We start from the raw sequence: 27,305 nt of genomic DNA, 5'->3' as shown, positions 1-27,305 counted from the left end.
AACAACTCCCAGCCAGTGAGCTCCGTCTGTGGGCTAGGAGCTTTCCCTGAATTATATCACTTGGTTTTCAGACCAAATCCTGCAAGGAGGCATTGCTCGTCAAGTTACAAAGAATACATGGAGGCTCAAGAGGTTGGGTGATATCCCCAAGACCCTATGTCAAGCCTTCCACAGAACTGGAATTTGAGCTTTTCAGGCTATCAAGGGGGTGCCCTTTGCATGATATCAGCTGCCCCTGAGATTTGGAAAGTAGTAGTATATTACCTTGCCAGGCGCGGTGGCTCACACCTGTAATCCCAGCACTTTGGGAGGCCAAGGCAGGTGGGTCACCTGAGGTCAGGAGTTTGAGACCAGCCTGGCCAACATGGTGAAACCCTGTCTCTACCAAAAATACAAAATTTGCCGGGCATGGTGGTGCACACCTGTAATGTCAGCTACTTGGGAGGCTGAGGCAGGAGAATCGCTTGAACCTGGGAGGCAGAGGTTGCAGTGAGCGGAGATCGTGCCACTGCAGTCCAGTCTGGGCAACAAGAGCAAAACTCCGTCTCAAAGAAAAAAAAAAAGAAAAAAGAAAAGAAAAAGTAGTATAAGTAGTATACTACCTGGCACATATTAGGTACACATAGTAGGTAATAATCATTTACAAAATACTTACTTTTTTTTCATTTTGAGACAGGGTCTCAGTCTGTCACCCATGCTGGAGTGCAGTGGCACAATCATGGCTCACTACAGCCTCAAACTCCTGGGCTCAAGCGATCCTCCTGCCTTGACCTCCCAAAGTGCTGGGATTACAGATGTGAGCCTGTATGAATTTCTTTATATCATAAACATTTAAAAGGTCATGAGCCCTATACACTCACCAGACTGTCTAAAATTATTAATTTTTAAAAAAACAAACTTCAAACCTAACTATACTAAATGCATGAGCAGGGGGAATGTCATACATTGCTGGTAGGAATGCAGAATGGTACAACCGATATGGAAAACGGCTTGGTAGTTTCTGATTAAATTAGACACTTACTCAGTGACCCAATTTTAGGTATTTACCTAAGAGAAAAGAAAACGTGTGCTCACACAAACACTGAACATGAATGTTTATAGTTCATAGGAGTATTATTCATAATTGCCCCAAACTGGAAATAACCCAAGTGTACTTAACCTGGTAAACAGATGAACAACTGTAGTATGCCCATGCAATGGAATACTACTCAGCAATGAAAAGGGAATGAACTACTGACACAGAGGACAAAATGGATAAATCTCAAATATATAATGCTGAGTAAAGGAAGCCAGGCTTAAAAAGTTGTGGTTCCATTTGAATGACATCTGGAAAAGTCAAAATTATCAGTCAGAAACAGATCAATGGTTACCAGAGGCAAGGAGTAGGGGTGTGGGTTGACTACAAAGGGTGGCATGGGGACACTTATAGGGGGATTGTGGTAGTGGCTGTATGACTGTACTCTTCTGCCAAAACTTAGAAAATATACCAACAAGGGTGGATTTTACAGTCTGTAAATTACACCTCAGTAAACCTAACAATGACAGCACAAAGGTTGTGTGCCCTCACTTCCCTCTCCTGACAGCTACCTCATTTTGCTCCACAGTGAAGCCACTCTCCACACTCCCACTCAGACTAACCCCCTGGAAAAGCTTAGGTACCAGTGCTGCAGAATTGACTCTGCTGTCACCGAGCCAGCTGCCTTCAGCATCACTGGCGAGTTTTAAAATGCTGATGCAGGCCAGGCACAGCAGCTCACGCCTGTAATCCCAGTACTTTGGGAGGCTGAGACGGGCGGGTCACCTGAGGTTAGGAGTTTGAGACCAGCCTGGCCAATATGGTGAAACCCCATCTCTACTAAAAATACAAAAATTAGCCGGGCATGGTGGCGCACACCTGTAATCCCAGCTACTCGGAAGGTTGAGGTAGGAGAATCACTTGAACCTGGGAGGCAGAGGTTGCAGTGAGCCAAGATGGCGTCACTGCACTCCAGCCTGGGTGACAGAGTGACAGACTCCACCTCAAAAATAAAAATAAAAAATGAATAAAATGCTGATGCTGTCCAGGTGTGGTGGCTCATGCCTATAATCCCAACACTATAGGAGGCCAAGGCAGGAGGATTTCTTGAGCTCAGGAGTTTGAGGTCAGTCTGGGCAATATAGTGAGACCCCATCTCTATAAAAATTTTAAAAATTAGCTGGGCGTGGTGGTGTGCGCCTGTGGTTCTAGATACTCAGGAGGCTGAGGAAGGAGGATAGCTTAAACCCAGAAGGTCAAGGTTCCAGTGGGCTCTGATCACACCACTGCACTCCAGCCTGGGTGACAGAGCAAAACCCTGTCTCAAGTAAACAAACACCCTACAGGAGGGAAGTGGCCTCAGGTTGGAGGCAGGCAAGCTGCTGGGCCTGTGATGGGATAAAAACCTATGACTCATCCATGCTTCCTCCTTTCAGGGCAGAGCCCAGCAATGGCTGGACCTGCTGAGAGCAGCTGAGGGTGTTCCGGCCACTACTGGGGCCACTCCATGTGGCCTGCTGACCACTGCCACCCCCTGGTAGTCTCTTATGAAAAAGCATCCTCACCCACCAGCGAGGTGGGGATGAGGGGACAGGGGTTGCTCCTCCCATCCCCCTTCCTCCCACCGTTCACCTTCCTCTCTTGTCTTCCCAGCTTTCTTCACTCTCTTTCCCTCTCTTTTCCTTCTCCTCACTCTCCTCCCCTCTCTGCTTGTTTTATTGTTCTGCTCCATGATGGAAAGAGCTTTGACCTTAGTTCACTGGGTTAAAACCTGGCTCTGGCATCTACGAGTTACATGACCAATTGAGCCAATTACTAAACCTCTCTGAATCGGTGTCTTCATCTGGAAATGGGGATAACTCTGGATGGTAAAATGATGTAATCCACATAAAACACCTTGCACAGAGCCTGGCCCAACACATGCTTATTATTATTAGTAGTACTATCGTGACTGGCATTTGACAGGGGCTCAACCATTGGTTGCGGTAGTTTGCTCTCTTTATTCTTCATCCCAGGTAACCCAGGCTATATATTAGACTCCAGTGGGCACTCTTAAAAAATATGCATGCGCCAGGTATGGTGGCTCACGCCTGTAATCCCAGCACTTTGGGAGGTGGAGGTGGGAGCATCGCTTGAGGCCAGGAGTTTGAGACCAGCCTGAGTAACATGGTGAAATCCCATCTCTACAAAAAATAAAAAAATTAGCTTGGCACAGTGGCACACACCTATAGTCCCAGCTACTTGGGAGGCTGAGGTGGGAGGATCACTGGAGCCCGGGAGATCGAGGCTGTAGTGAGCCATGTTTGTGCACTCCAGCCTGGGCAACAGAGTAAGACTTTGTCTCAAAAAAAAAAAAAAAAAAAAAAAAGACCCCATGCCTCCCCCATCTCAGACCAATTAAATTGTTGGTGGTATTCAGTACAGGCATTGTTTTTTACATTTTTAAAATTAATTTACTATGTGTTTTTCACCAGTACTCTTTAAAAGCTCCCCAGGAGATACAAATGAAAAACCACACTACGGTGACCACCAGTCCGGGGTTACCTGGGGCTTTCCCAGTTTTAGCACTGGAAGTCCCATGGCCCAGGAGCCCCCTCCCCGCAAGGCAAACTGAGACACTTGGTTGTCCCCTTTCTAGAAAGGAATGGACCCATATTTTCTGAATCCCAGATCGGGACACGTGGCCTGGGCGCAGATGGCTGAATCAATTCTCTGAAAGCACCGCTTGGGGCAGTGGGACACTGAGGCCACAGGGTCAGTCTGTGGCAGGAGCTGGGTTCAGGGTGGGGAGAGGTAGGCAGGAGAGTGGCTGGCAGTGGCTGGCAGTGGCTCAGTCGGACAGGTCCCCGCCGTTGGGCCAGCTGGGGCTCCAGCCACTGGCCGCCCGCTCCATGGCCTTCACCCAGCGGCCCTTCAGCTCCTCCGTCTCGGCCTTGAAGGTGTAGAGCTGGCCTGACTGCTGTAGCTGGAAGACCCGAGGGTCCCCCTGGGGCCCAACAGTCACCTGGTAGCCCAGCAGGGGGATAGAGGTGTGAGCCCTCATGTCCTGGGGGGAGGAGAGAGCAGTGGGCCACTGTCCCCTCTCAGTCCTACTGCCCCAGAACAACAGCCATGCACGCGCAGCTCACACCCTAAACCCCCATGGGTTGGGAGTGGGCTGGTGAAGGACATCGAGGAAGAGGAGAGAAGAACTGGCTGCCTCTGAGGGCAAAGCAGTGGTGACCTAGAGTCAGGGCCCAATTCTGAAACCTACCAACCTTGAGACTCTAGGATACCACATCCTCATTGGGCCTCAGTTTCCCTATCTGACATCACCCCTGACCCCCTTCACACACACGCTGTGGGAAGGCCAGGGCCTGATAGGGGGCGGGCAGGTGGTGGCCTTACCTGAGGGGCAGCGTAGACATAGAGCACGAGGGGGTCATCCCGAGGGATCACACACCAGCCCCGGGGGCCGCTCTTGCCCCACTTGTCCCCGATGAGCTGCAGGAAGCTGCACATCAGGCTCTGGTCAGGCGTGGCCGAGGACCCTTTCTAAAACCAGAATGAGGGACTGTCAGGGAGCAGAGCAGCTGCAAGTGCCAGATGTTGGTCTGGGGGCTTGACCATCACTATCTCCAATCCTTACAGCAGTACTGAATGGAGGGGTCCTTGGTCCTTGAGGCTCAGAGAGGTCCCATCAAGTGCCTGTGGTCACACAGCTAGCTGGCCAGTGGCAGAGCTGCAGTCAAACCCCAGCCTGCCTGAACCTGTCGCGTGTGTGCCCACAAGGGGCAGGTGCCGGGAGGGTGCCTGGAGCTGCTCCAGGAGACAGAATCGGGCCCTGAGAAGGGGCTGAGAATCTTCAGGGGCAGGCTGTGTTGCCTAGTGGTCAGGGGGGTCCTGGGACTGGAAGGATGGGGAGGATTGGAAAGGGGGTGGACACCCGTGGAAAAAGGCCAACTTTTTTTCTTTTTTTCAGACAGAGTTTCTCTCTTGTTGCTCAGGCTGGAGTGCAATGGTGCAATCTCGACTCATTGCAACCTCCACCCCCCGGGTTCAAAAGATTCTCCTGCCTGAGCGTCTCGAGTAGCTGAGATTACAGGCATGCGCCACCATGCCTGGCTGATTTTTTTTTTTTTTTTTGTATTTTTAGTAGAGATGGGACTTCACCATGTTGGCCAGGCTGGTCTCGAACTCCTGACCTCACGTGATCCATCCACCTCGGCCTCCCAAAGTGCTGGGATTACAGGCATGAGCCATCCCGCCTGGCCAAAAGAGGCCAACTTGAACCTGGGAGTGAATCTCAGCTGGCACAGGCTGGGACCTTCTCCCACCTCCCAGGGACAGTGGGATGTCAACCTGGCCTTTGTGAGGGAGGGGCAGTGGACAGTGGTACCAATGCTGGGCTGGTTGACACTGTATTTGTGGTGCCTAGCTAAGCACTGTTGTACCCCCACAGGGGAGCACCTGTGGGGGCAAGTGTGGCTCAGTGAGGCCCCCAGGGCAACGGAAAGAACATCTGTGACTGAGATCAGAGAGCTGGCTCCTAACTTGCTGTGTGATCTTGGGCAAGTCACTCCTCCAGTCCTGGGTCTCCATGGGATAAGACCGACTGGCCCCTGGAGTCCCTTCCAGTTAGAATGGAGTCTCCAATCTGTCTGACCTGGAGCGTCAGTGTTCCCATCTGTAAAATGGAATCAGTGACACCAGCTCTTGTCACCCTGGGACTGTTGGGGCAGGACATGGGGATGTGAACAGGAGCTGTCCAGAGGGGCCATACTATTGGATGGGGACATAGAGGAAGTGCAGAAGAATGTGGACAACAGCCTGCAGCCAAAGGGTGCCTCCATTTGGTGACAGGCTCCACACTGCCTGGGCTGTGGGGAGAGGCCTGGGGTCTGTGGGCAGAGAGAGGAGGAGGGAGAGGGGAGAGGGTATGACCACGGCTGGCTTCTTCCTCAGCATTGGACAGTGTCAGCCCAGCGTGGTTGCCGGGCACACATTCCCTGAACAGAGGATGGATGGTGAGCACAGGGACAGTGGCCCTCACCTCCAGGATGCCCCGCCTCTTGTCCTCCTTGGCCTCAGGCAGCACGTTTCCGGTGAGGAATGCGTAGCAGTGGAGGCAGACTCGGTTGGGCCTGTTGTCGTCGTATTTCAGCTCGGCCCGGTAGTCGGAGCACCTGGCACACACCACCTGTGGAGGACACATAGCGGGGCATGGGGCTGAGACCAGGCACCAGAGGGCTGGGCTCCTGCCTTGGCGGGCAGATGGGGGCATGAGAGCAACCAGGGACTGGGGGAGGAAAAGAAAGCTTCAAGGGAGGAATAGAGGGAGAGCGGGGACACTCCCCGATGCTGGTGAGGCCCAACTGCCTGGAGGCTGCGATGCATGGGGGAACTCGGGCTCGGGGCTCTTAGGCTGAGGGTTCAAGACCCAGCTCCCAATCGCGAGGGCCGTAACTTCTCTCCCCTCCAGGTTCCCTCCGAGTGAGGGCTGCTGTGAACCCAAGGGGCTTGCCCCAGACAGGCCGCTGGCATCTGATTCACTTTTCCAAGTGCTGTTCTCTCTGCCATCTCACCTGACTCTCCCAAAGACCCCACTGGGCAAGCAGGGCCCAGCTTTTGTCCTCTCCTGACCCTGAGAGCCACACTGTTACCTGGCAGACAGGCCCTCCACACACAGGGTGTGTCTTTCAAGTCCCACAGTTTAGCTTTAAGATTCAGGCAGACTTTGTATTCTGCGCCATCATGGAGTCAAGTGTGTTTTCATCTAAAAATGATAGGCTGGTTGTTTTTACATGGGTACTCTGTGGAGCGGGGCCCACTCTTAGCTCACCACGAAGACATCCCCCAAAGGCTGACATGGATCATGTCGGGAGGCTGGGTAAAAGGGGCCTGGGAAGACTCAGAGAGGAACACTCGGTGCCACAAGGCGTGGCTGTGAGGAAGCCTTGGCGTTAAGGGGAGCCCAGATGTGGGCGTGGAGATGGAGGGCAGGAGAAAGGGGCAGAGGGAGTGTAGTTCTTCAGGCGGCACCAGCCCTCAGGGAGCTCCTCTGTGTGCCCAGCACAGAGTGTGGCCTGGCAGGGACCTGGAGAAGAAGGCCTGGCCCTACCCCACCCTCACAAGGATTCCCGTCTGGCAGGCAGGGGAGACAGAAACTGGCACCCAAACCACCGAAAGGATGACTCACTGGCTCAGCAGGCACGAAGATCTGCACGGGCACGAGAAAACTCACGGTCAGGGCACAGCCCCACACGGGGGCTTCAGCTACCTTAGGAGCATTTTTTTTTTTTTTATTGAGAGATTTCAATGTTTAAATATAATTAGTAAATATTTTTCCTCTACCGACGTTAAATTTTGAAAAATTTCAAACCGACAAATTGAACAAATAATACAATGATACCACCCACTAGATTCACTAATTATTAACATTTGTGCCCCATTTGCTGTCTGTCTCTCTCTATATGCATGTATTTTATTTTTTCCTGAACCATTTGAGGATAAATTACAGTCATCATGACACCTCACCCTTAAATATGTAGCTGGTGGTCTCCTAAGAACAAGGGCGTCCTCCTACCTATCCACAGTGTCAGAGTCACACTCAGGAAATTTATTGATACAATATTATTATTTTTATTTTTTTGAGATGGAGTTTTGCTCTTGTTGCCCGGGCTGGAGTACAGTGGCGCGATCTGGGCTCACTGCAACCTCCACCTCCTGGGTTCAAGTGATTCTCCCTCCTCAGACTCCTGAGTAGCTGGGATTACAGGTGTACACCACCACACCCGGCTAATTTTTGTATTTTTAGTAGAGACATGGTTTCACCATGTTGGCCAGGCTGTTCTCGAACTCCTGGCCTCAGGTGATCCGCTCGCCTCGGCCTCCCAAAGTGCTGGGATTACAGGTGTGAGCCACTGTACCCAGCCAATACAATATTATTATCTAGATATGTTGCATCATCAAATTTCTCCCAATGGTCCCAAGAGCAACCTTGATAGCTTTATTTTACCCCAGAAAGAATCCAAGCAAGGATCATACATTTAATTTAATTGTCAGAATATTTTCTATCTTAAGCTAGAAGGCAGCTACACGGGTGTTGTTATTCTTTGTGCCTCTTTGTATTTCACTATTTTAAGTAATTTTTAAAGAACTACTTTCAGTTACAAGTGTGAATCAATTCAACTCTTATTTACAGATGTGAATCACCAGGAACAGTAGCCAATCCCCACATCCTTTCTATCTGGCTTCGGGATGTAACTCATCATCGACATCTGAAGGCAGGTGTGTTCCCAGGTCCTAGAAACTGACTCTGTCCTGATTGCAGTTGAACACATTTTGGGGACACCTCCCTGACTGGCCCCAACCTGTCCAGCTAGACTCCTCCTGTCCTCTGGAGGTCATCAAAGACTGAGGTTGCAAAGGGCTTCTCTGTTTGCAGAGTAAACACAGGGGGTTGTGATGTCAACGGAGAACAGCTCAAGTACAGCAGGTGCTTAAAAAGCAAAGCGAGATCTGCCTCTGGTAACTGGGCCTGGGCTGATAGGAGGAGGAACTGGAGTGGACACAGCTCCCTCCTCAAGAAGCTGGTAGCTCAACCACACTGGATGCCCTGCCTGAGCTATGGAGGAGGGGGAAAGAAAAAGAGGAGAGGGAAGGGAAAGAATGTTTTTTGGTCGAATCCTCACTGCCACACTGGAGGTAGGTTTCATGATCCCCATGGCGGAGTTAAGGAAACTGAGGCCTGAACCAGTAGGCAGAGGTAGCAACAGAATCCATCAGGTGCCAGGGTGCTGAGGGCTTGCAGAGAAGAGAGGACAGTTAGCCGAAGAGGGTAAAGAGAGGATGACAGGGTGGGTGAGTGCATAGTGGGCATGGGGCTGGTGAGGTGGTGGGGCAAGGCCTGAGGGGGTGCGGGGCTAGATGCCCCTCCACTGGAACTGGGGACCATTTCCTAGCTCTGGGTCTCAGGGTCGTGGAAAATGATGATAAGAACGCAGGTAAATTCATAGGATCAGCTTCAGGGGTGCCTTCAGCAAGTAATTTAACCTCAATGGGTCTCATTTTCCCATCTAAAAAATGGGAAATAGCAGCCCCCTGAGGTGTGCTGTGAGGGCCAGATGAGGTAGTAATACACACACCTGGCTCAGAGCTAGTGCCCAACACCGCTGGGCTGCATTGGTTGAAGCCAGCAGATGTGGCCAGGATGGGGACAGCAGGACCTGAGCTGGGAGGGTAGAGGCCCAGGTAGGGCAGGTGGAGGCCTAAGTGGGACAGGTAGAGGCCTGGGTGACACAGGTGGAGGCTGAGGTGACACAGGAGGAGGCTGAGGTGGGGAAGGTGGAGGCTGAGGTGGGACAGGTGGAGGCTGAGGTGACGCAGGTGGAGGCCGAGGTGGGGAAGGTGGAGGCTGAGGTGGGACAGGTGGAGGCTGAGGTGACGCAGGTGGAGGCCGAGGTGGGGAAGGTGGAGGCTGAGGTGACACAGGTGGAGGCCGAGGTGGGACAGGTGGAGGCCGAGGTGGGACAGGTGGAGGCTGAGGTGACGCAGGTGGAGGCCGAGGTGGGGAAGGTGGAGGCCGAGGTGACGCAGGTGGAGGCCGAGGTGGGACAGGTGGAGGCCGAGGTGGGACAGGTGGAGGCTGAGGTGGGACAGGTGGAGGCTGAGGTGGGACAGGTGGAGGCTGAGGTGACACAGGTGGAGGCTGAGGTGGGACAGGTGGAGGCCGAGGTGGGACAGGTGGAGGCCGAGGTGGGACAGGTGGAGGCTGAGGTGGGGCAGGTGGAGGCCGAGGTGGGACAGGTGGAGGCCGAGGTGGGACAGGTGGAGGCCGAGGTGACGCAGGTGGAGGCCGAGGTGGGACAGGTGGAGGCCGAGGTGGGACAGGTGGAGGCTGAGGTGACGCAGGTGGAGGCCGAGGTGGGACAGGTGGAGGCCGAGGTGGGACAGGTGGAGGCTGAGGTGACGCAGGTGGAGGCCGAGGTGGGACAGGTGGAGGCCGAGGTGGGACAGGTGGAGGCTGAGGTGACGCAGGTGGAGGCTGAGGTGACGCAGGTGGAGGCCGAGGTGGGGCAGGTGGAGGCCGAGGTGGGACAGGTGGAAGCCGAGGTGGGGCAGGTGGAAGCTAAGGTGGGGCAGGTGGAGGCTGAGGTGGGACAGGTGGAGGTGACACAGGTGGAGGCTGAGGTGACACAGGTGGAGGCCGAGGTGGGGAAGGTGGAGGCTGAGGTGGGACAGGTGGAGGCTGAGGTGGGACAGGTGGAGGCTGAGGTGGGGCAGGTGGAGGCTGAGGTGGGACAGGTGGAGGCTGAGGTGGGGAAGGTGGAGGCCGAGGTGGGACAGGTGGAGGCTGAGGTGGGGCAGGTGGAGGCTGAGGTGGGACAGGTGGAGGTGACACAGATGGAGGCCGAGGTGGGGCAGGTAGAGGCCGAGGTGACACAGGTGGAGGCCCAGGTGGGACAGGTGGAGGCTGAGGTGACACAGGTGGAGGCCGAGGTGGATCAAGTGGAGGCCTAGGTAGGAAAGGTGGAGGCCTGGGTGACGCAGGTGGAGGCAGGAGTGCTGGCAGGAGTACTCACATAGCCGCAGGCCCGGCAGTGGTGGCGACGGCGCGTCAGAGCGTTGAAGGGCTCCTGGCAGCGCATGCACATGGTCACCATCTTGTCCCGGACCCACTGCGGTGCCCGGAGGCCCAGCTCCTCAGACTGCAGCTGTGGGTTAAGGGGAGTTGGGCAGGAATGGGCCCTTGGTGACCCTCTTCCGCCCATCCTCCCAGGGCCTGGGGCCCTGTGCCCACCTGCTGTGGCAGGGATTCTGTGTGTTGGGCTTCCCTGGGGCTTCTACAGGAAGCTGACTGACATGATCGAGACCTTATGATAGGTTAGTTACCATTATTCCTATTGTATAAGTGAGGAAACTGAGGCCCAGAGAGGTCAAATGACTCAGCAGTCACCCAGCAAGCCAGAGTTCAGCTCAAATCTGAACTCAAACCACAGATATCCTCCCCAGCCCCCACCCCACTTGCCTTCCATCTTCCCTGAGACTTTATGTTTCTCAGATACTTTCAAACCCAAAACCCTACTGCCCCCTGCAGCTGGAGCTGCAGAGACATGAAACCCTTCCCCAAGACAGCTGTGCAGAGAGGCTCTCAAAGGAAGCTTTGCTAAAGGGGAATGCTCAGGCGCTGAGTTGGGGGATGCGCTGGGAGGGCTTTCCCTGGTCCCTTCAGTCTCTCCTGGCAGATGACACTCCCTCTCCCTCCGAGCTGGTATAGGCAGAACAGAGAGGGAACAAGCTCTGTTTGGGTTGGTGGCTCCAGCAAGGGATGAAAAAGTCTTCATTTACCTCCTGCTCCTGGGTGTCTGCCTCAGGCCCCTGGGCCGCAGCCTTGAAGGTTTCATTCCGCTTCTCGATTTGGTCAATGGCTGCTTGGAAGGCCTGGGGTGCAGGGAGGGAGAGGGTCGGGGCTTGAGGTGTGGAAGGGAGGGGCTGCTCCTGTGTCCATCCTTCCGCGCATGCAACAGAAGGGCTGAAAGCCCACTGAGTACCAGGTGCTGGATTCTGCACACACGCGGGCTGCCTTATCGGAGGAGAAACTACCAGCCCCAGGTTACAAATGTAAAAACTGAGGCTCAGAGAGGGTAAGTGACTGGCCCTGGACTGCCCAGCTAGGCAATGAGAAGCAGCAAGATAGGAACCCAGACAGGTCTCCAAGCTACCACAGAACAGCTCCTTAGGAAGAGCAGGGAGCAGCTGGGCACACGCAGGTGTGGGAGCGTGCACACACACACACATGCACGCACACACAAACATATACACACACAAAGACACATACACACAAGCATGTACATACACATGCATACACACAAACACACACATACACACAAACACATGCACACACATGCATGCACACAAACACATATATACACAAACACACACATACACGTACACATGCACACACATGCATGCACACAGACACACAAACACACACACAAACACAGACACAGACATGCACACACAGATGCACACACATGCATACACACATGCACACACACACACACACATGCATACACACACCACTCCCTTCCCTTCAGCCCAAATAGGCTAGGGAGAATCCCAGGAGCTTCATCAAGATAGCCCATTATCGTGAAAGAAAAAAAAAATAATAAAGAAAGGAAAGAGACTCCCGGAAGCCTCCGAGCGTTCCCATACCTGCATCCAGGAAATCATTTCCTCCTGGGACCTGCTCGGAAAGTGAACACAGGTGTTGAGGAGATCAGCCCCTCCCAGTTTTCCCGCCTGGCCCTGGGCCGCCACCCCAGCTCCTTTACCGGGCTTGCAGCTCCAGGGTGCGCTGCTTCCCGGACACCAGGAAGGAGTTGGGGAACTCAGCATCCATCAGCTCCCGCACCTGCCAAGAGGAGGGAGGCAACCAGTTCAGACTCGTCATACCCCGGGTCCCAGGCATAGCACTGTGGAAGGGAGGGAGGTGGATTGTGCCCAAGGGACAATTCAGATTCGAGAGACAGGGATGCAGAGCGTGTTCGCCACCTCTCTAATCCCGTTGAGCCAAGCAAATGCCCCTGCAACTGGGCCTCGCTCCAAGCAAATGGACCTATGGCTCCTGGAATTTTAGCAACAGCTAAGTTGACCCAGTGTGACGTGGAGATGACAATTTTTGACACTGGATTCAACAAAAAAGGAAATTAGATTTCAAAACTGGATGGGTATATGAGGTTCATTATACCATTTTCTTGGCTTTAAAATTTTCATAATAAAACATTAAAGAAAATAACCTTGGCTGGGTGCAGTGGCTCACGCCTGTAATCCCAGCATTTTGGGAGGTCAAGGTGGGTGGATCACTAGAGGCCAGGAGTTTGAGAACAGCCTGCGCAATATGGTGAAACCCATCTCTTCTAAAAATACAAAAATTAGCTGGACATGGTGGCGCATGCCTGTCATCCCAACTCCTCCAGAGGCTGAAGCACAATAATCTCTTGAACCTAGGAGGTGGAGGTTGCAGTGAGCTGAGATTGTGCCACTGCACTCCAGCCTGGGTGACAGAGGGAGACCCTGTCTAAAAAAAGAAGAAGAAGAAGAAGAAGAAGAAGAAGAAGAAGAAGAAGAAGAAGAAGAAGAAGAAGAAAATAATCTTCTCAGCAATCTTGGGAAGCAGATACTATCATCCTCATTTAGGAGATGAGGAAATGGATGCTCAGAGAGGGCAAGAGAGCTGCCTGAGGTCACACAGCACCTAAGAGGCAAAAGAAGAATTCCACCCCAGGTTTTCAGCCCCCAAGGGTAAGATGGAAGAACATCTATTTCCATCCTACCCCCAGAGTCCTGTAAGCACACTTCCTTCAGACAGTGTGGAGAGAGATTTGCAAAGAGAACCTAAGACACAGGCCGAGAGCACAAGAGCGTCTGTGTGGGGGAACTTTGCTGCCATTAAATTCCTCGAACACTTGAGCTCCTCTGCTGTTTCCCATGTGGTGACCAGGCCTTTGCACACTTCCAGGGCAGCTCACCATAACCCAGACAGCACTGGGTACAAGCACATCTTTCCTCAGGTTAGGCCTAGTCTGCAGCCCCACTCCCCAGTCTTTGCCTTAGAAGGGGTGATTTGGATTTGATGCCCTTGGCAATGGGGAGGCGGTCATGTGGAAAGAGGTATTTGGGAAAGAGCCAAATACCTCTTTGTGTGCAAGGGATGACAGGCTGGATCCGGGCCAAATGGGACAAACCTGTAGCCCAAAGGCCAGTTAGGAAGCAACATCATAAATGGTCCTGGCCTGCCCAGGTGCACTGGAGAGACAGAAGAGGTTTCTAATTGGGTCAGGGACAGGGGAAAGGGAAAAGAAGGGAGAAATCCAAGGTTTGCAGTCCAGAAGCAGGAAGAAATATCATGCTTTTGACAGAAAAAAGGGAACGGGGGGCTCCTGACCTGAGGGTCCAGGCTGCCCCTGGGACGTTCATACAGAGGCTTCCAGCTCCCCAGCAGGTTTCAAGAGGAGTTTCCAGAACTCTGCTGAGCCGAACCTCAACCACTTTCCCCAGGGCTGGGTCAATTCAGTTCCCTGCTAGTCCATACAGTACCTTTGTAGTAATTAGAAAAGGACAGCCTTCCTCAAAACACTTTACTGACATCTGTTGGCAAACTGGCATAATACCTAGATATTGTTGGAACAAGACATTTGACTGCCATCTGCCGGACAATTCTCACTATAAATATACCATCTATGATATTGTATCATAGTCTGCTAATCTGCAGTTGGCTGCAGACGACATCCTCTTAGAGGAGGTATCCTTGTGCAGTGTACAACCTGCATAACTGTACGTGCAGCCCCTAGGTACGTGTGTCCACACCCCTTCCTTCTTCCCAGGCTGGCCCTGTTTGGGATGGCAAAATACTAAGACCAAGTCAGACCTTGGAAAGAATCAGCTGCTGTGAACTAGGCCTCCCTGACACCTAGGAAGGAAGAGGCCAGGGAGTCATAGGCCAATAGGAACCATCATGATGGTCAAAGGCAAGTTTTACCTCCAAATCTCAGACTCAGAAAATGGTTCCTGCACAGAAGTAGGGTGAGTGGACAGCTCTGCACTTGCCAAGCCCATGCTGCCCAGGAGAGGGTGCTGCGCGGCTGCTGGAGTATCAGACATGCTAGCCGAGACTAGCAGACTCCAGAAACCCAGCACACACAGGGCTGGTGAGCTCTCAACACACACCCAAAGCATCTGATGCTCTCAGGCTCAGCTCTCTCTGTTTTCTCTCTATGACTCTATTTTGGTTTCTATATTTCTTAGCCTTCCTATTTGTCGATCTCTATTTCTCTATGCCTGGGTCTCTGACAGTCCTTTGGCAGGGCTACCTGTCTCCATTTCTCTGTCTGTAGCTCTCTATAAACCTGCCTTTCTCAGCCTCAGTCACCAAGGACTCCAGACATACAAGTCTGCACACGCCCTGGTATATGTGACATTCTGGCCCCTTCAGGATGGAAAGCTAGATGCCAGGGCCGAGGCTGCACTCCTAAAAGACTTCAGTCAGCTCAGGTGTAGGGGTGAGCTGTGAACCCATGTTTCCTCATCAGCCTTCATCATTCCCAGGCTGCACCCCACTCCCAGGCCCTGGATTGCTCCAGATGCCAGGCAACCCCAGTCAGGAGCAGGGGCGGGGCTCTTTTGCTGGGGTCTCTGGAGGCCCCAGGGGCTCTAGAGGGTAGAGCATTCTGGTTCAACTCCTGCCTGCAGCTCCCTTCTGGGGCTGAAGGGGGTAGGGGTGATGGTGAACAGGAGAGTGACAAGATGGGCCAGACCAGACCTCTGCTTCCTCCAGTCCCAGCCCTCAGGACACACCAGGACTCAGGAGCCAGCAGAGAGGGGCGGTCAGGAAGCTTCTCTGGCTGTGTCCTCCACGATGCCAGAAATTCCACCATAGGCTTGAACCCTCTGGATTGAAGCCTTAATAGGTGACAGCAGAGCGTGGTGGTTAGACGCAGAAGCGCCAGCCTTTGTTACACCTGCCTCTAAATCCTGGCTTGGTCACTCAAACTAGCATTTGCGATATAACCTTCAAGCAAGTTACTTAAGTTAGAAAGGTTTTCTAGGGCCTTGGTTTTCTCATGTTTAAAAATGGGATTAACTGCAGATACATTCACACACAGGCAGGCTGTACCAGGCTATTCACTGCAGCCTCATTTGCAGCTGCTGACAACTGAAAACAATCTAAGTGTCTCTCAGCAGAAGACTGGTTGAAGAAATTCCAGTGCATCTGCACAGTGGGACGCAATGCAGCTGGGCAGAAGGATGAGGAAGCTCTCAAGTACAGGGACACCTCAGTCTCCAGCATTTGCAGTTAGTTAAAAAAATAAAAAGCAAAGTGCAGAAAAATGTGTAGAGTATACCACTGCTTCTGGTATAAATGAGGAAACAATCCTATTATATGTTATTTGTTCGCTAGGTGAAGACCACCTCTGGAAGGCCTCACAAGAATCAAGGGTTGCCTTCAGGAAGGGGAACTAGGGGATAGAGTGGGGAGGAGACTTTCATTGTATATATTTTTTATGTTGTTTGACTTTAGAATGTGTATAATCTGTATTTTTTAAGTAGTAAAATTAAAATATTTTTAAAAGATAAAAAACAGACTGGGTGTGGTGGCTCACGCCTGTAATCCCAGCACTTTAGGAGGCCAAGCCAGGTGGATCACTTGAGGTCAGGAGTTTGAGACCAGCCTGGGCAACATGGTGAAACCCCATCTCTCCTACCAAAAATACAAAAATTGGCCAGGCATGGGGGCTCGCGCCTGTAGTCCCAGCTACTTGGGAGGCTGAGGCAGGAGAATTGCTCGAACCCAGGAGGTGGAGGTTGCAGTGAGCCGAGATTGTGCCGTCGCACTCCAGCCTGGGCAACAGAGTGAGACTCGGTCTCAAAAAAAAGAAAAAAAAAATCCAGAAGATTCTAACAGCCCCTGCATCATGGGGCTGTTAGGAGGATCTGGTGGTCCCCCCATGGGGACACCCAGTCAATGGGCTCCATGATGGACTACTGGCCCTGCTCATTTGCCATAATCTCTGGATGAGGTAGCTGGGGACACACACAAGCCAGCCGCTGAGCTGACACTGGAGACCTTTCCTACTCAAAACTTGGTCTGTGCTCCTACAGTATCAGCATACACTGCCCAGGATATGTCTCATTTCATTTAATTCTCACAATCCTGCAGGTGGGGTCAGTTGTCAGCCCATCTTAACTGGGAGCTGGTTAGAAATGCAGGATCTCAGGCACCCCCCACCCAGACCTCCTGATTCAGAACCTGCATTTTTACAAGATGCCCAGAGGATTCGAGCACACATGAAAGTTTTTGAAGCAGTGGTATAAACAGTAGGGAAAGCAGAGAAAGGCCAAGCTGGCTCATGCAGTGCCGCGAAGGGAGGGCCAGACCTGTAGGAAGCTAGGAAGGACAGGGCAGGAGGGCTAGGAGCCCAGAGGGGAGAGCCCCACACTCTTCCATCTCCACATTTGCCCAGGCCCTGCAAGGGTTTGGTTCTCTGATTGAGAACCTGGTTGGCCCCTCCTCTTACTCCCTGTAATCAGTCCTACCCTTGAGGTGGAGCTCAGTGGTGTTTAGGGGGCCTCTTACCTTCATCCCGGCCACATCGATGCGGGTCCTCACCTGGAACTGGGCGCCCACCTGGATCACCCTGGGCACACAGTAGAGCAGCATGTTGTTGAACTGCAGGAGACACAGGCGTGAGTGGCCTGTGGCAGGGGCAGGGAGGACGGCTAGGTGGGGCTTCCCCGCAGGTGGGCTGAGCATGGGCTGAGCACCACTGGACCCCCTCCCCTTTGAACACACTCTGGCCAGCCCGCTCACAGGACATCACAGGTGATGATGTAGGTGATGAGGAAGGGGCTGTCAAGCTCCCAATTCCCCTAGGATGGTTACTGAAGGGTCTCTCTACAAGGGACCACAGCAGACCTCAGAAACCTACAAGGCCTTTCTCAACAGGGGCTCAGGATGGCAGGGGTTTACAAGAGGTTATAGCTCTGTCCCCCAGACCTCCAGGCAGGACCACCTTTCCAGATCTCAGGAGATTCCCTGGCTTCTTCTGTGCAAACCCAGGGCAGTTCTTCCTAGTAACTAACCTTACTCCCTCCTGCTATGCACTCTCTAGAGCACAGATTAATACCACAGGCTTTGGAGCCAGACTGGGTTCAAACTCTGACTCTGTTGCTTCCTAGGACGTGTCTGGGAAACCTGTGGGTTGGAAATCTCTGAGGCTTGGAGGCAGCAGGTGACCTGTCCAAAGCCATCTGGCTGCCAAAGCAGAAAAAGACAGAGAAGCAGTCTATTCCCTGTCCCCCTGCAGTGCCAGGTAGAGGCCAGGCAGTATGACTCAGGCCAGAGTAGCCCATGGACTTCCCTCCCCAGTGTGGAGAGGAGCTCCCAGCACCCTCCTACCAAGAAAAGGTAGCGCTCCATGGGGTCGTTGCGGCGGAAGGAGATCTTGAGGACCGGGCCCTCACGGAGCAGGGTGTTAGAGGGGTCTACTATGTCATCCTCGAGGCCCAGGCGCTGGTACACCTCCCACAGGTCCTGCAGCCGCTCCTAGGGGGTTGGGGTGCATCCTCAGCCAAGTCTGGGCAGGGCTCACCTGCTTCTGGAAGGCTTGCCTTGTGGGGACGGGGATTGGGGTGTGACAGTGATGGCAGCAGTGGGATAGGTGTCATGGGTGGGACCAGGCTGAGACCTGCAGGGAGGGGGACAGGGCTCCAGGAGAGGGCGGGCTGCTCACCATCTCAGTGATGGCTGCATTGGAGTGCTGGGCAGCTGAGAAGATCATGTCCAGGGCTTCTGAAAGGGGCAGGGCCAGAGTTTATTCCCTGAGAATCTAGGGCTGGAGGCTGGGGCAGGAGGTCCTTGAAGTTCAACAAAGGGCCCTCAGGACCTGCCATGACAGCCCCCAGGAGCAGCCCTGCCTGTGCAGCCCAGCCATGGGGTGTCTGAATGGTGGGAGCCCCCCAAGGCTGAGAGACTGGAAGCCACTGAACGTTAGCCATTAGGTGTTTGGCTTTGGTGACTCTCACTGCTCCCCAAAAGAAGCCAGACCTAGAGGGTATAATGGAAGGAGCATGGGCTTTGGCATCATATAGGCATGGGTTCAAATCCCAGTTCTGCTACTTTCTGGTTGTGTGACCTTGAGCAAGTCACTAAACCTCTCTGCGCCTTAGTGTCCTCATCTGCGGAAAATGGCTAATGGTATGGATAATGTCTATGAAGTGCCAGTGGTTGATGTTGATGACTGATGGTCATCAAAACCATTTTAGCAGGAACTCAGTAAGTATATGGGAATGGCTTAGGCCTCCCCAGCCCCCTGGGACCCCTGGGGGTGTCCTCACTCTGGGCATCGGCCCGGTCTGGGGCCTGGGCTGGCAGCTTCTGGACGTACTCCTTGAGCAGCAGCTCATAGCGTGGAATTCTCTGCACTGGTTCCAGCATGTGGTGCTGCAGGGTCAGGCTGCCCGAAGCCTCGCTGCTCTTGGGGAGGGATAGGGGAGCAACACGGAGAGGGTGAGAGAAGGGAGATGGGTCAGGCTGACCCTGAGGGCCAGACGAGTAGGCAGGGGCCTATGGAAGCAGCTGAGCCCGGGAGATGCCAGAAATCACTCAAGGCAACCTGAGCCACTGCACGCTGCGGGTGGCAATGCTGACTCCAGCCCTCCCCCAGCCTCACCTGGATGCGAGTGAGAACCTCCTGGAAGAGTGGAGACTTGTCGGTCCAGGTGGCCAGCAGCTCAGCCGCTCGCTCAAAGTTCTTGACATACTCACTGTACATCTTCAGGAAGGGGGCCAGCTTCTGGATCACGTCACCGATGCGGGGGTTAGCTGTCCTGCAGGAGGGCCACAGGGATTGCCCTCAGCCTAGAGACCTCCTCTCGACTCTAGGTAGGGCCAGGTGAGGCCAGGCTCCTGAATCCCCCAAAGCAACCTTTCCATGGCAATTCTGGGTGTGGGCGGGGCACGGGGGTGTCATCCTCACATGTGCCCCTCTACTCCTTAGACTGTGAGCCTGCTGAGGCCAAAGGCTGTTCTGGTCCCAGGTTGGCCTCATCCGCAAGGCCCAGCACAGTGTTGGGCCCACAGCAGGTGTTCAGTAACTGCTCAATGCTTCATTATGTAACAATAATGAGGGCCACCTGCCAAGCACTACCCAGGACATGATGCATGTCTCATTCCACGTAATTCTCACAACCCTGCAGGTGGGGGTGGCCACTAGCCCATCTTAGAGGTGAGGAAGTGGAGGCTCAGAGGGGTAAGAACTTCTCCAGGATTGGCCAGCCACAGTGGCTTACACCTGTACTTGCAGTACTCTGCGAGGCCTGAGGCAGGCAGATAGGTTGAGCCCAGGAGTTCAAGACCAGCCTGAGCAGCATGATGAAACCTCATTCCATGCCCCTTACGCTGAAAAAAAAAATATATATATATATATATATATATACACACACACACACACACACAGAACTTTTCCAGGATCATCCCATGGCAGAGCCTGCTAGAGCAGAGCAGCAAGGAGCCATGGCCTGGGAGTGAGGCTTCCTGAGCCCGACTCCCGGCATGCACAAATCATGCTAGCTGTGTTCCCAGGCAAGTCACTTAGCTTCTCTGTACCCGAATTTTCTCATTGAAAAAAATTGGAATGATGGTAGGTGATCTCATAGGGTTATTCTTTTTCTTTTCTTTTCTTTTCTTTTTTTTTTAAAGTCAGGGTCTCTCTGTGTCACCCAGGCTTAAGTACAGTGGCACGATCATGGCTCACTGCAGCCTCTACTTTCCGGGCTCCAGCAATCCTCCAACCTCAGCCTCCTGAGTAGCTGGGACTACAGGTGCCTGCTACCACGCCCGGCTAAGTTTTGTATTTTTGGTAGAGATGGGGTTTTACCATGTTGCCCAGAGTGGTCTCAAACTCTTAAGCTCAAGTGATCCACCCGCCTTGGCCTCCCAAAGTGCTGAGATTACAGGCGTGAGCCACCGAACCTGGCTATTATTTTCTTTAAAAAAAAAAACAGTTTATTATAAATGTTTTAAGCAATCAGTACATCACTAGGTTTAACAATTACTAACATTCTTCTTTGCCAAAGATCTTAAAGGACATCCTAGACTTCGTGGCAAACTGTATAAGGCAAGTAACTTCACTGCTAAATGCTTTAGTGGCCATCTCTGAAAACAAGAGGGTTTCTTGCATAACCATGATGCCATCATCACACAGCAGGCTGATGTGAAGATTGAGTGAGTTAATAGATGGAAAGCCCAAGGCCAGGCGTGTAGGAAGCCCTCAGTTGGCACTGGCTATTTTCACTATCCCAAAGTCACTTGGTCACTTGGCTTGGCCAGGGCCTGATCCACCCCTTTCACCAGGAAGCAGTCTGCACACACACAGCCTCTCAGAGCTCATTCACCCAAGCCCTTCACTGTGCAGACAGACTGAGCCCCGGGGAGGCATGGCCACACAACAAGGGCCTGGGCCTAGGAGGCTGAACCTAGCGCCCTGTGGGCTCCCCACCTCCACCTGGCCAGGGCTGTGGTCTGAGGCCTTAGGGGCTCCTGGTGGACCTCACCAGTCGTCCAGGCGCCGCTGCAGCTCTGGGAGGAAGAACTGAGAATGGAACTGATAGATGGAGGAGATGTTGGAGAAGATGACTCTGACCACATCCTCCGGGAAGGCCTTGCTGCTGCGGGCCGTCCTCAGCAGCTCCTGGAAAAACACCTGTAGCCGCCACCACAGGTCACTCACTGCAGTGACAGGGAGCCACCCACACATCAGCCCGGGGGAACTAGGGTCCCACCCAGCCTGCTGCATGCTTCCACCTTCCTGATCTCCCGGCATCCTCACAGCAACCCCGGGAAGAGAAGGCAGGGGAGGTTGTGTTCTCGCCACTTTACAGATGAGCAAGGCAAAGCCTAGAGATGCAGGGACTTGGCCAAAGGCTGGCAGCTGATGAATGCCATAAACAGGCCCAACTTGTGGAGGTCTTGGACTTCATCAGACTAGGGCTCCCTGCGACGATGAGTAACTCTCTAGCCTTAGGGCTCCTTAAAAACTATGAAAGGTAAGATCGTTGTGAGGTTGTGGGCATTGAGATGACAGATGAGGATACTATGAAGGCCTGCAAGGGCCAGCTGGTGTGTTCTCTGCTATACAGGGGCCAGCCTGGGCACCACGGGCAGAATGGGGAGTGCTGCTAACAAGACTTCCTGATTCTACCCCAACCCCAGCCGTTGAGGTTAAAGGGCTAAGGCTTCCTGGAGTCAAAGCCAGGGGTCCTGACTCAGCTCTGGTGAGCAGAGTGGGAAGGCTGAGAAGGGGTGTGGTGAGGAGATCCAGGGCTGGGGCTCTGGAGGGGGGTGTCCTGGCCACTGGCCTGGTCTAGCAGGTGGAGGCGCGCCACATAGGCCTGCTCTGTCTCCAGCAGCTCCTGGACGATCTTCTTCTCTGGCTCCTGCGGAGGATTGGAGGGGAGAGAAGGAGAAAAAGGAGAAAGAGAGCTTTGGTCTCCTCTGATGGGGACCTTGGTTCAGTCTCCAAAGTTGCTGCAGTGAAGCATACCTCCCGGGATTCATGCCTTCCCGCAGTGCATCTGGGCCGACCCTGGGATGGCTTTCACAGAATGCAGCTGAGTAAGGCTGTGCCAGTTCTTGGCCTTAGCCTTAAGAGGCCTGGAAGCTTCCACCTGTGCTGTCTTGGGAGCTGTAAACCACTACATCAAGGGGTCTGGCAGCTCTGACAGGGAGACCTCATGGACAGGCCACGTGGAGAGGAGAGGCCTGGAGAATACACAGAGAAAGAGCCCAGCCCTGCCAGCATCCCAGCTGAGCCCAGTCTTCTGGCTGTCCCTGCCCAGATGCCAGACTCGTGAGCTGAGCTGTCTTGGGTATTCCAGCCCCAGCCATCCTCTGACTGCAGCTACTTGAGAGATCCTGCTGGGAACTAAACTGTGTCCGCCAACCAAATTCCTGTGTTGAAGCCCTAACCCCCAATGTAAGTGTATTTGGAGATGAGGCCTTGGAGGAGGTAATTGAGGTTAAATGCGATGATAAGAGTAGGGCACTAAACTGGTAGGATTAATGTCAGAAGAGGCAGACACACCAGGGATGACAAAGAAATGGCCATGTAAGGACACACTGAAAAAGTGGCTGTCTTCAAGCCAAGAACAGAGACCTCCCCAGAAACCAAAGCTGCTGGCACCTTGAACTTGACCTTCCAGCCCCCAGCATTGTGAGAAAATAAATGTCTGGTGTTGAAGTCTGGGGTATTTTGTTACAGCAGCCCAAGCAGAATCACACAGACCCCCAAGTGAGGCCAGTAGAAAAACCTCCCGGTAGCATCCCAGTCAACTCACAAAATGTGAGAAACAATAAACAGTTACATTCAGCCCTACATATCTTTTTTTTTTTTTTTTTGAGACGGAGTCTTGCTCTGTCACCCAGGCTGGAGTGGAGTGGCGTGATCTCAGCTCACTGCAACCTCCTCCTCCTGGATTCAAGTGATTCTCCTGTCTCAGCCTCCTGAGTAGCTGGGATTATAGGCACCCACCACCACGCCTGACTAATTTTTGTATTTTTAGCTGAGACAGTGTTTCCCTATGTTGGCCAGGCTGGTCTTGAACTCCTGACCTCAGGTGATCCACCCACCTCGGCCTCCTAAAGTGCTGGGATTACAGGCGTGAGCTACTGCGCCCTGCCAGCCGCTACATTTTTGAGAGGTTTGTTCAGCAGCGATTGAAAACCAGGACACATTACTACAATCACTATTCCCATTTTACAAATGAGGAAACTGGCACAAAGAGACTCAAGTGACTTGCCCAAGGACACACAGTTAGTAAGCAGATGTGCTGGGATGTGACTCCAGGGAATTTGGGTGCACAGTATCTGCATGCCAACCCTTGAACTCTGCAGATGAGAAAACTGCAAGCCACAGAAGAGATCAGACCGGGCTTTAGCCTAAGGGCAGGACAGTTCACACTCAGACCTCTATTTCTATGTTGAGATTGTTGTCTCCTCCAGTGGGTAAACTGAGGCCCCACCTGAGAAGAGTATCAAGTTCACAAGATGGCGACTGTTCCAAGCTGTGTGGCCTTGAATAAGTTCCTTAAAACTGTCTGTGTTTCAACTTCCTTGTCCAAAAAACTCCTACACGAGGGACTCACAAAGTAATCCAGCACGGTGTGTAGCAGGCAGTTAGTGAATCAAAGGCCATTAAGCATGGGGAAATCTAGCTCCCAGCTGACCTCTGATCACACAACACCCCCACCTGGGGAACTGCTGGCTCTGGCTAGGGAAGAATGTGTGGAGGGGAGGTCAGGGAGAGCTCCCCACCCCAGCACCCCACACCTCTACCCCAGCCCTCAGGCACCTGCGTCCCCGATCCTGAGAGGGTCGCAGGCTGGCAAGGTTTCCTCCAGGCTCCGCTGGACAGCTTGTTCTTCAGGGAGTTCAGGTACCTCCTGCTGACTGTCCTGGGCTCAGACCCCACGGCCTCCCCGACATTCACCTTCCCCCGTGGTCCTGGGGACTCGGGAGGCCTGTGCTCAGGGCAGTGATGCGCGTCCTCTAGCCTGTGGCCTCTGGGTGCTGCTTCTGGGGTCCTGAGGAGAAGAGACAGACCTGAGGGCTTCCTCCCTGGAGAACAGGGAAAACAGCAGCAAGTCCCTGGTGTGGATTTGGGTTGCCTGGTACAAATCCCCAGTGCAGGGGCCTCTGGGTGCCTGGCTTTCTTTGGGAACATGCTAAGTAAGACTTTCACTTCTCTCCTAACACATTCTTGAAGGGAACTCAGTGTTCAAAATGAATCAGGGTGGACTATATTTTATTTTCTGGGGAACTACATACTTCCTTGTTTAAAATGAAGCCACAGTGTCGAGGAATCCTTTCTGTATATAGGGGTTTTTAAGTGGTACCCCCTGGATTATCCTCACCTTTGGACCTCACCTCTGTTTTCAGTTTCCACATCAGTAACCTATACATCAAGGGAAGGTAGGAGCCGCAGAACAATATAAAGTGAGAGCAGGCCTGCAAAAGCTGGGGCTTCTCAATGGGATCGACACCCTCCACACGTCCAGAAGCAGGGAGAGCCAGCCCAGCAGCAGATTCTCTGTTCTCCCAGGGATGGGCCTTCGTAGGGCACCTTTATTACCCTGTGTACTGGGTCCTGCGAGCCAGTGAAATTCCTTAGATAACAGGGCCCACCCTTGCTGAAGGTACCCAGCGTTGCCCTCGGTGTGGAAGGGCTCGTGATGACAGCACAGGGCAGGCATCCTTATGAGAAAGACAGGCCAGGAAATGGAAGGCCAAACAAATACGAAATCTCCAAAACTCCGTGACAAAGGCTTTCATTACCCATATTTTACAGTCAAGGAAACTGAGGTGACAGGATAAGTAACATGCGGCTCGGAAGTGGCAGAGGTGGGATTCAAATCAGGCGACTGCTTCCTGAGCCTTCACCCTAACCTGCCCCTCCCCATTTGAGTAAAGGAGAAACAGGTCCGCAGAGTCAAAGTGACTTGCCCCAAGTGACACAATTGGGTTTGTGGCAGCGAAAGCATTGGGACCTAGTGCTGTGTGGCTACTCCCAGGCTCTCGTACCCCTCCCTGGCACCCCAGTCCCTGGTTTCTCAGCCCATGGGTCTGCAGCTCATGGGCTTAGCTGGTTCTCAGGCTTTCTGTTCTACATTTGGTTTCAGGTTCTGCATTTCTGTTCTAGTGCTCCTGGCCAGCTTCTGTTTCCTCTTTGCCCCTCAGTTTCAGATCAGCTAAAGTGCTGGAGACCTCATAAGGAGGCCCAGGCCAAGGCAGTTGTCATGGGTCCCCTCACTCAGTAAGGAGTGGCTCTCACCCTCTTGATGCCTGCTGGGACCTAACTCCTGTCTAAGGGCTGCCCGCTCCTGCCAGGGGTATTGCCTGGGCAGAGCACAGCATGCTGAGGGGCTCCACCCAGGTGTGCCTAGTCCACGTCAAGCATGTTGAGTGAGGTGGTGCCATCCACCCACACCCAAGGGGGTGGTGGGCCAGGAAGGCGGCACCTAAGAGCTGTCTTTGGTGCTGAACAGGACGAGCTTGGCAAAGACTCCGGGAGAGGCAGGAGAGAATCACCCAGCTCAGGAAGTTGAAGACTTCTAGGTCTACATCTATGCCGTCTCCACCCTAAAGCCTACAGGAAACGTTGCCTGCCATGAGTGCCCTCAATACAGCATCTGGGCCATTCCTAGGACATCTGCTGTCTATGACCTTGCATCCTGGTTATCGGATGAGCTCAGCATCCAAATACAGAAACCCTTCTTCATCCTCTACAGTTCCTGTAGGATGCTGTGCTGTGCCACCCATGTCCCTCCTTCAGGAATGAGGCCTCCCCACACCATCCCCACCAGCTGCTGGTAGTACTGGGGGCTGACGAGTAATTTATTGGCTGAGTCCCTCTCTGGGAATCACTCTCTGGAAGAGAGAGCGGCCTCACCCAGAGTCTTTTGTCCAGTCCACATGGAGATACAAATACCCAGCCCTCTTCCTCAGCTGGAACAACCGAGAGGCATCCTAGCTCCAGAGTTCCCTGGGACAGACTGAGGCCTCTGTGGCAGGCGCACTGCAGTTCAGCATCTCCCCCTGCCCGGCCCTGCTTCTCTCACGCCCACAGCTGTTGTTCCCAAAAGCTCTCCCTGATAAACCACCTGAGGCAAACCTCCGTCTGAGTCTATTTCCAGAAAACCCTACCTGGGACAGCCCCTAACAGAGTCCTGAGCTTAAGAAATGCCTGCAGAATGGATTGATGCCACACATAACACACAACACACACACACACACACACACACACACGCTCCCAGGGCTAGCAATGACTCCACGCATCTGGCCCAGCCTTTTCCCTCCAGACAGACGCCCCAGCATTGCCCCAGATACTTAACTTAAAGCACTTGGCATCCTCACCTCTCTGTGTCTCCGTTTCCTCATCTATAAGATGGGAACAGAAACAGAATCTACCCCTGTTAGGCTGTTCGATGATTAAATTAAATAAGTAAGGACATGAACTTAGAGCAGGGAGTGCCCCATCAGGAGGCTGACCATACATCCTGGTTTGCCTCATATGGTCTCAGCTTTACCTGTAATGCCTCCCCACCAACCACCACATTTTATTTGGCATTTACTTTCAGTTTCAACTGTGTGCTGAGTGATAAATTATATGATTATCCTAATCATAGGGAGTGAATGCTTGGTGAGTATCAGCTACTTTTTCTGCAAGGTGCTGGCGGGCACTGGGTGGGGTCCTGTGCCCACACACAGGCTTTGATCTGCCCATGCTTGCTCGTAACCACACCTGTCTAGACTCTCCCAACACATACTGGCACTCTCACCCCTGCCTGGCTCCTGGTGTCCCACCGACACTCTCCCATGCTCCAAGGAATCTGTGACCGAGGAACACGGGGCTGCCCCTGCAGGAGGAGGGTCCGGGGCAGGGCCCAGGGAGAGAGCTGCCAGAAAGGCTGGAGGGTGGCTGCCAGTCCACCATGGTGACCCTCCCACCCCAGCTGCCCATACCTGCTATTCTCAAACACAGTGACCAGGTTGGACACAGATGCCAGCTTCTCCTCACTTGCGCCCTTCATCGTGCCGGTTTCCGGGGTGGATCTCAGCTACACTCGAAGCAGAGAGAGAGGCCTCCAGTCAGCACACTCAGCCACCCTGGCCTGGGACAGATAGGCTAAATCACCCATGAATCTGTTCTGATCTTTCTTGAGGGCTCAGCAGGTCTGCTCTTGGCTTCAGAGT

At 53.2% G+C, this 27,305-nt stretch overlaps 1 protein-coding gene across 2 annotated transcripts; it reads right to left on the bottom strand.

Annotated features, from left to right (window-relative positions):
* Positions 1–766: 766 nt before the first annotated feature.
* On the bottom strand, positions 767–27,305 carry FGD2 (FYVE, RhoGEF and PH domain containing 2). 2 transcript variants are annotated; one of them, XM_054492392.2, is made up of 16 exons: positions 27,075–27,305; positions 23,905–24,136; positions 21,914–21,991; positions 21,110–21,258; positions 19,228–19,384; positions 18,893–19,031; positions 18,289–18,347; positions 17,955–18,101; positions 17,133–17,225; positions 12,331–12,410; positions 12,212–12,242; positions 11,345–11,437; positions 10,579–10,710; positions 6,048–6,194; positions 4,403–4,549; positions 767–4,061 (listed from the first exon to the last, which is right to left on the bottom strand). In XM_054492392.2, the coding sequence occupies exons 1-16, from the start codon at positions 27,140–27,142 to the stop codon at positions 3,846–3,848; spliced, it is 1,968 nt and encodes a 655-aa protein (XP_054348367.2). In that variant the 5' UTR covers positions 27,143–27,305; the 3' UTR covers positions 767–3,845. The 2 variants fall into 2 exon arrangements, with proteins under 2 accessions (XP_054348367.2, XP_054348368.2); XM_054492393.2 differs by having other exon boundaries at positions 3,367–4,019; positions 27,075–27,303.

This window comes from Pongo pygmaeus, chromosome 5 (genome assembly GCF_028885625.2).
Source record: "Pongo pygmaeus isolate AG05252 chromosome 5, NHGRI_mPonPyg2-v2.0_pri, whole genome shotgun sequence".
NCBI lineage: Eukaryota > Metazoa > Chordata > Mammalia > Primates > Hominidae > Pongo > Pongo pygmaeus.
This window is presented reverse-complemented; position numbering and strand designations above follow the sequence as displayed.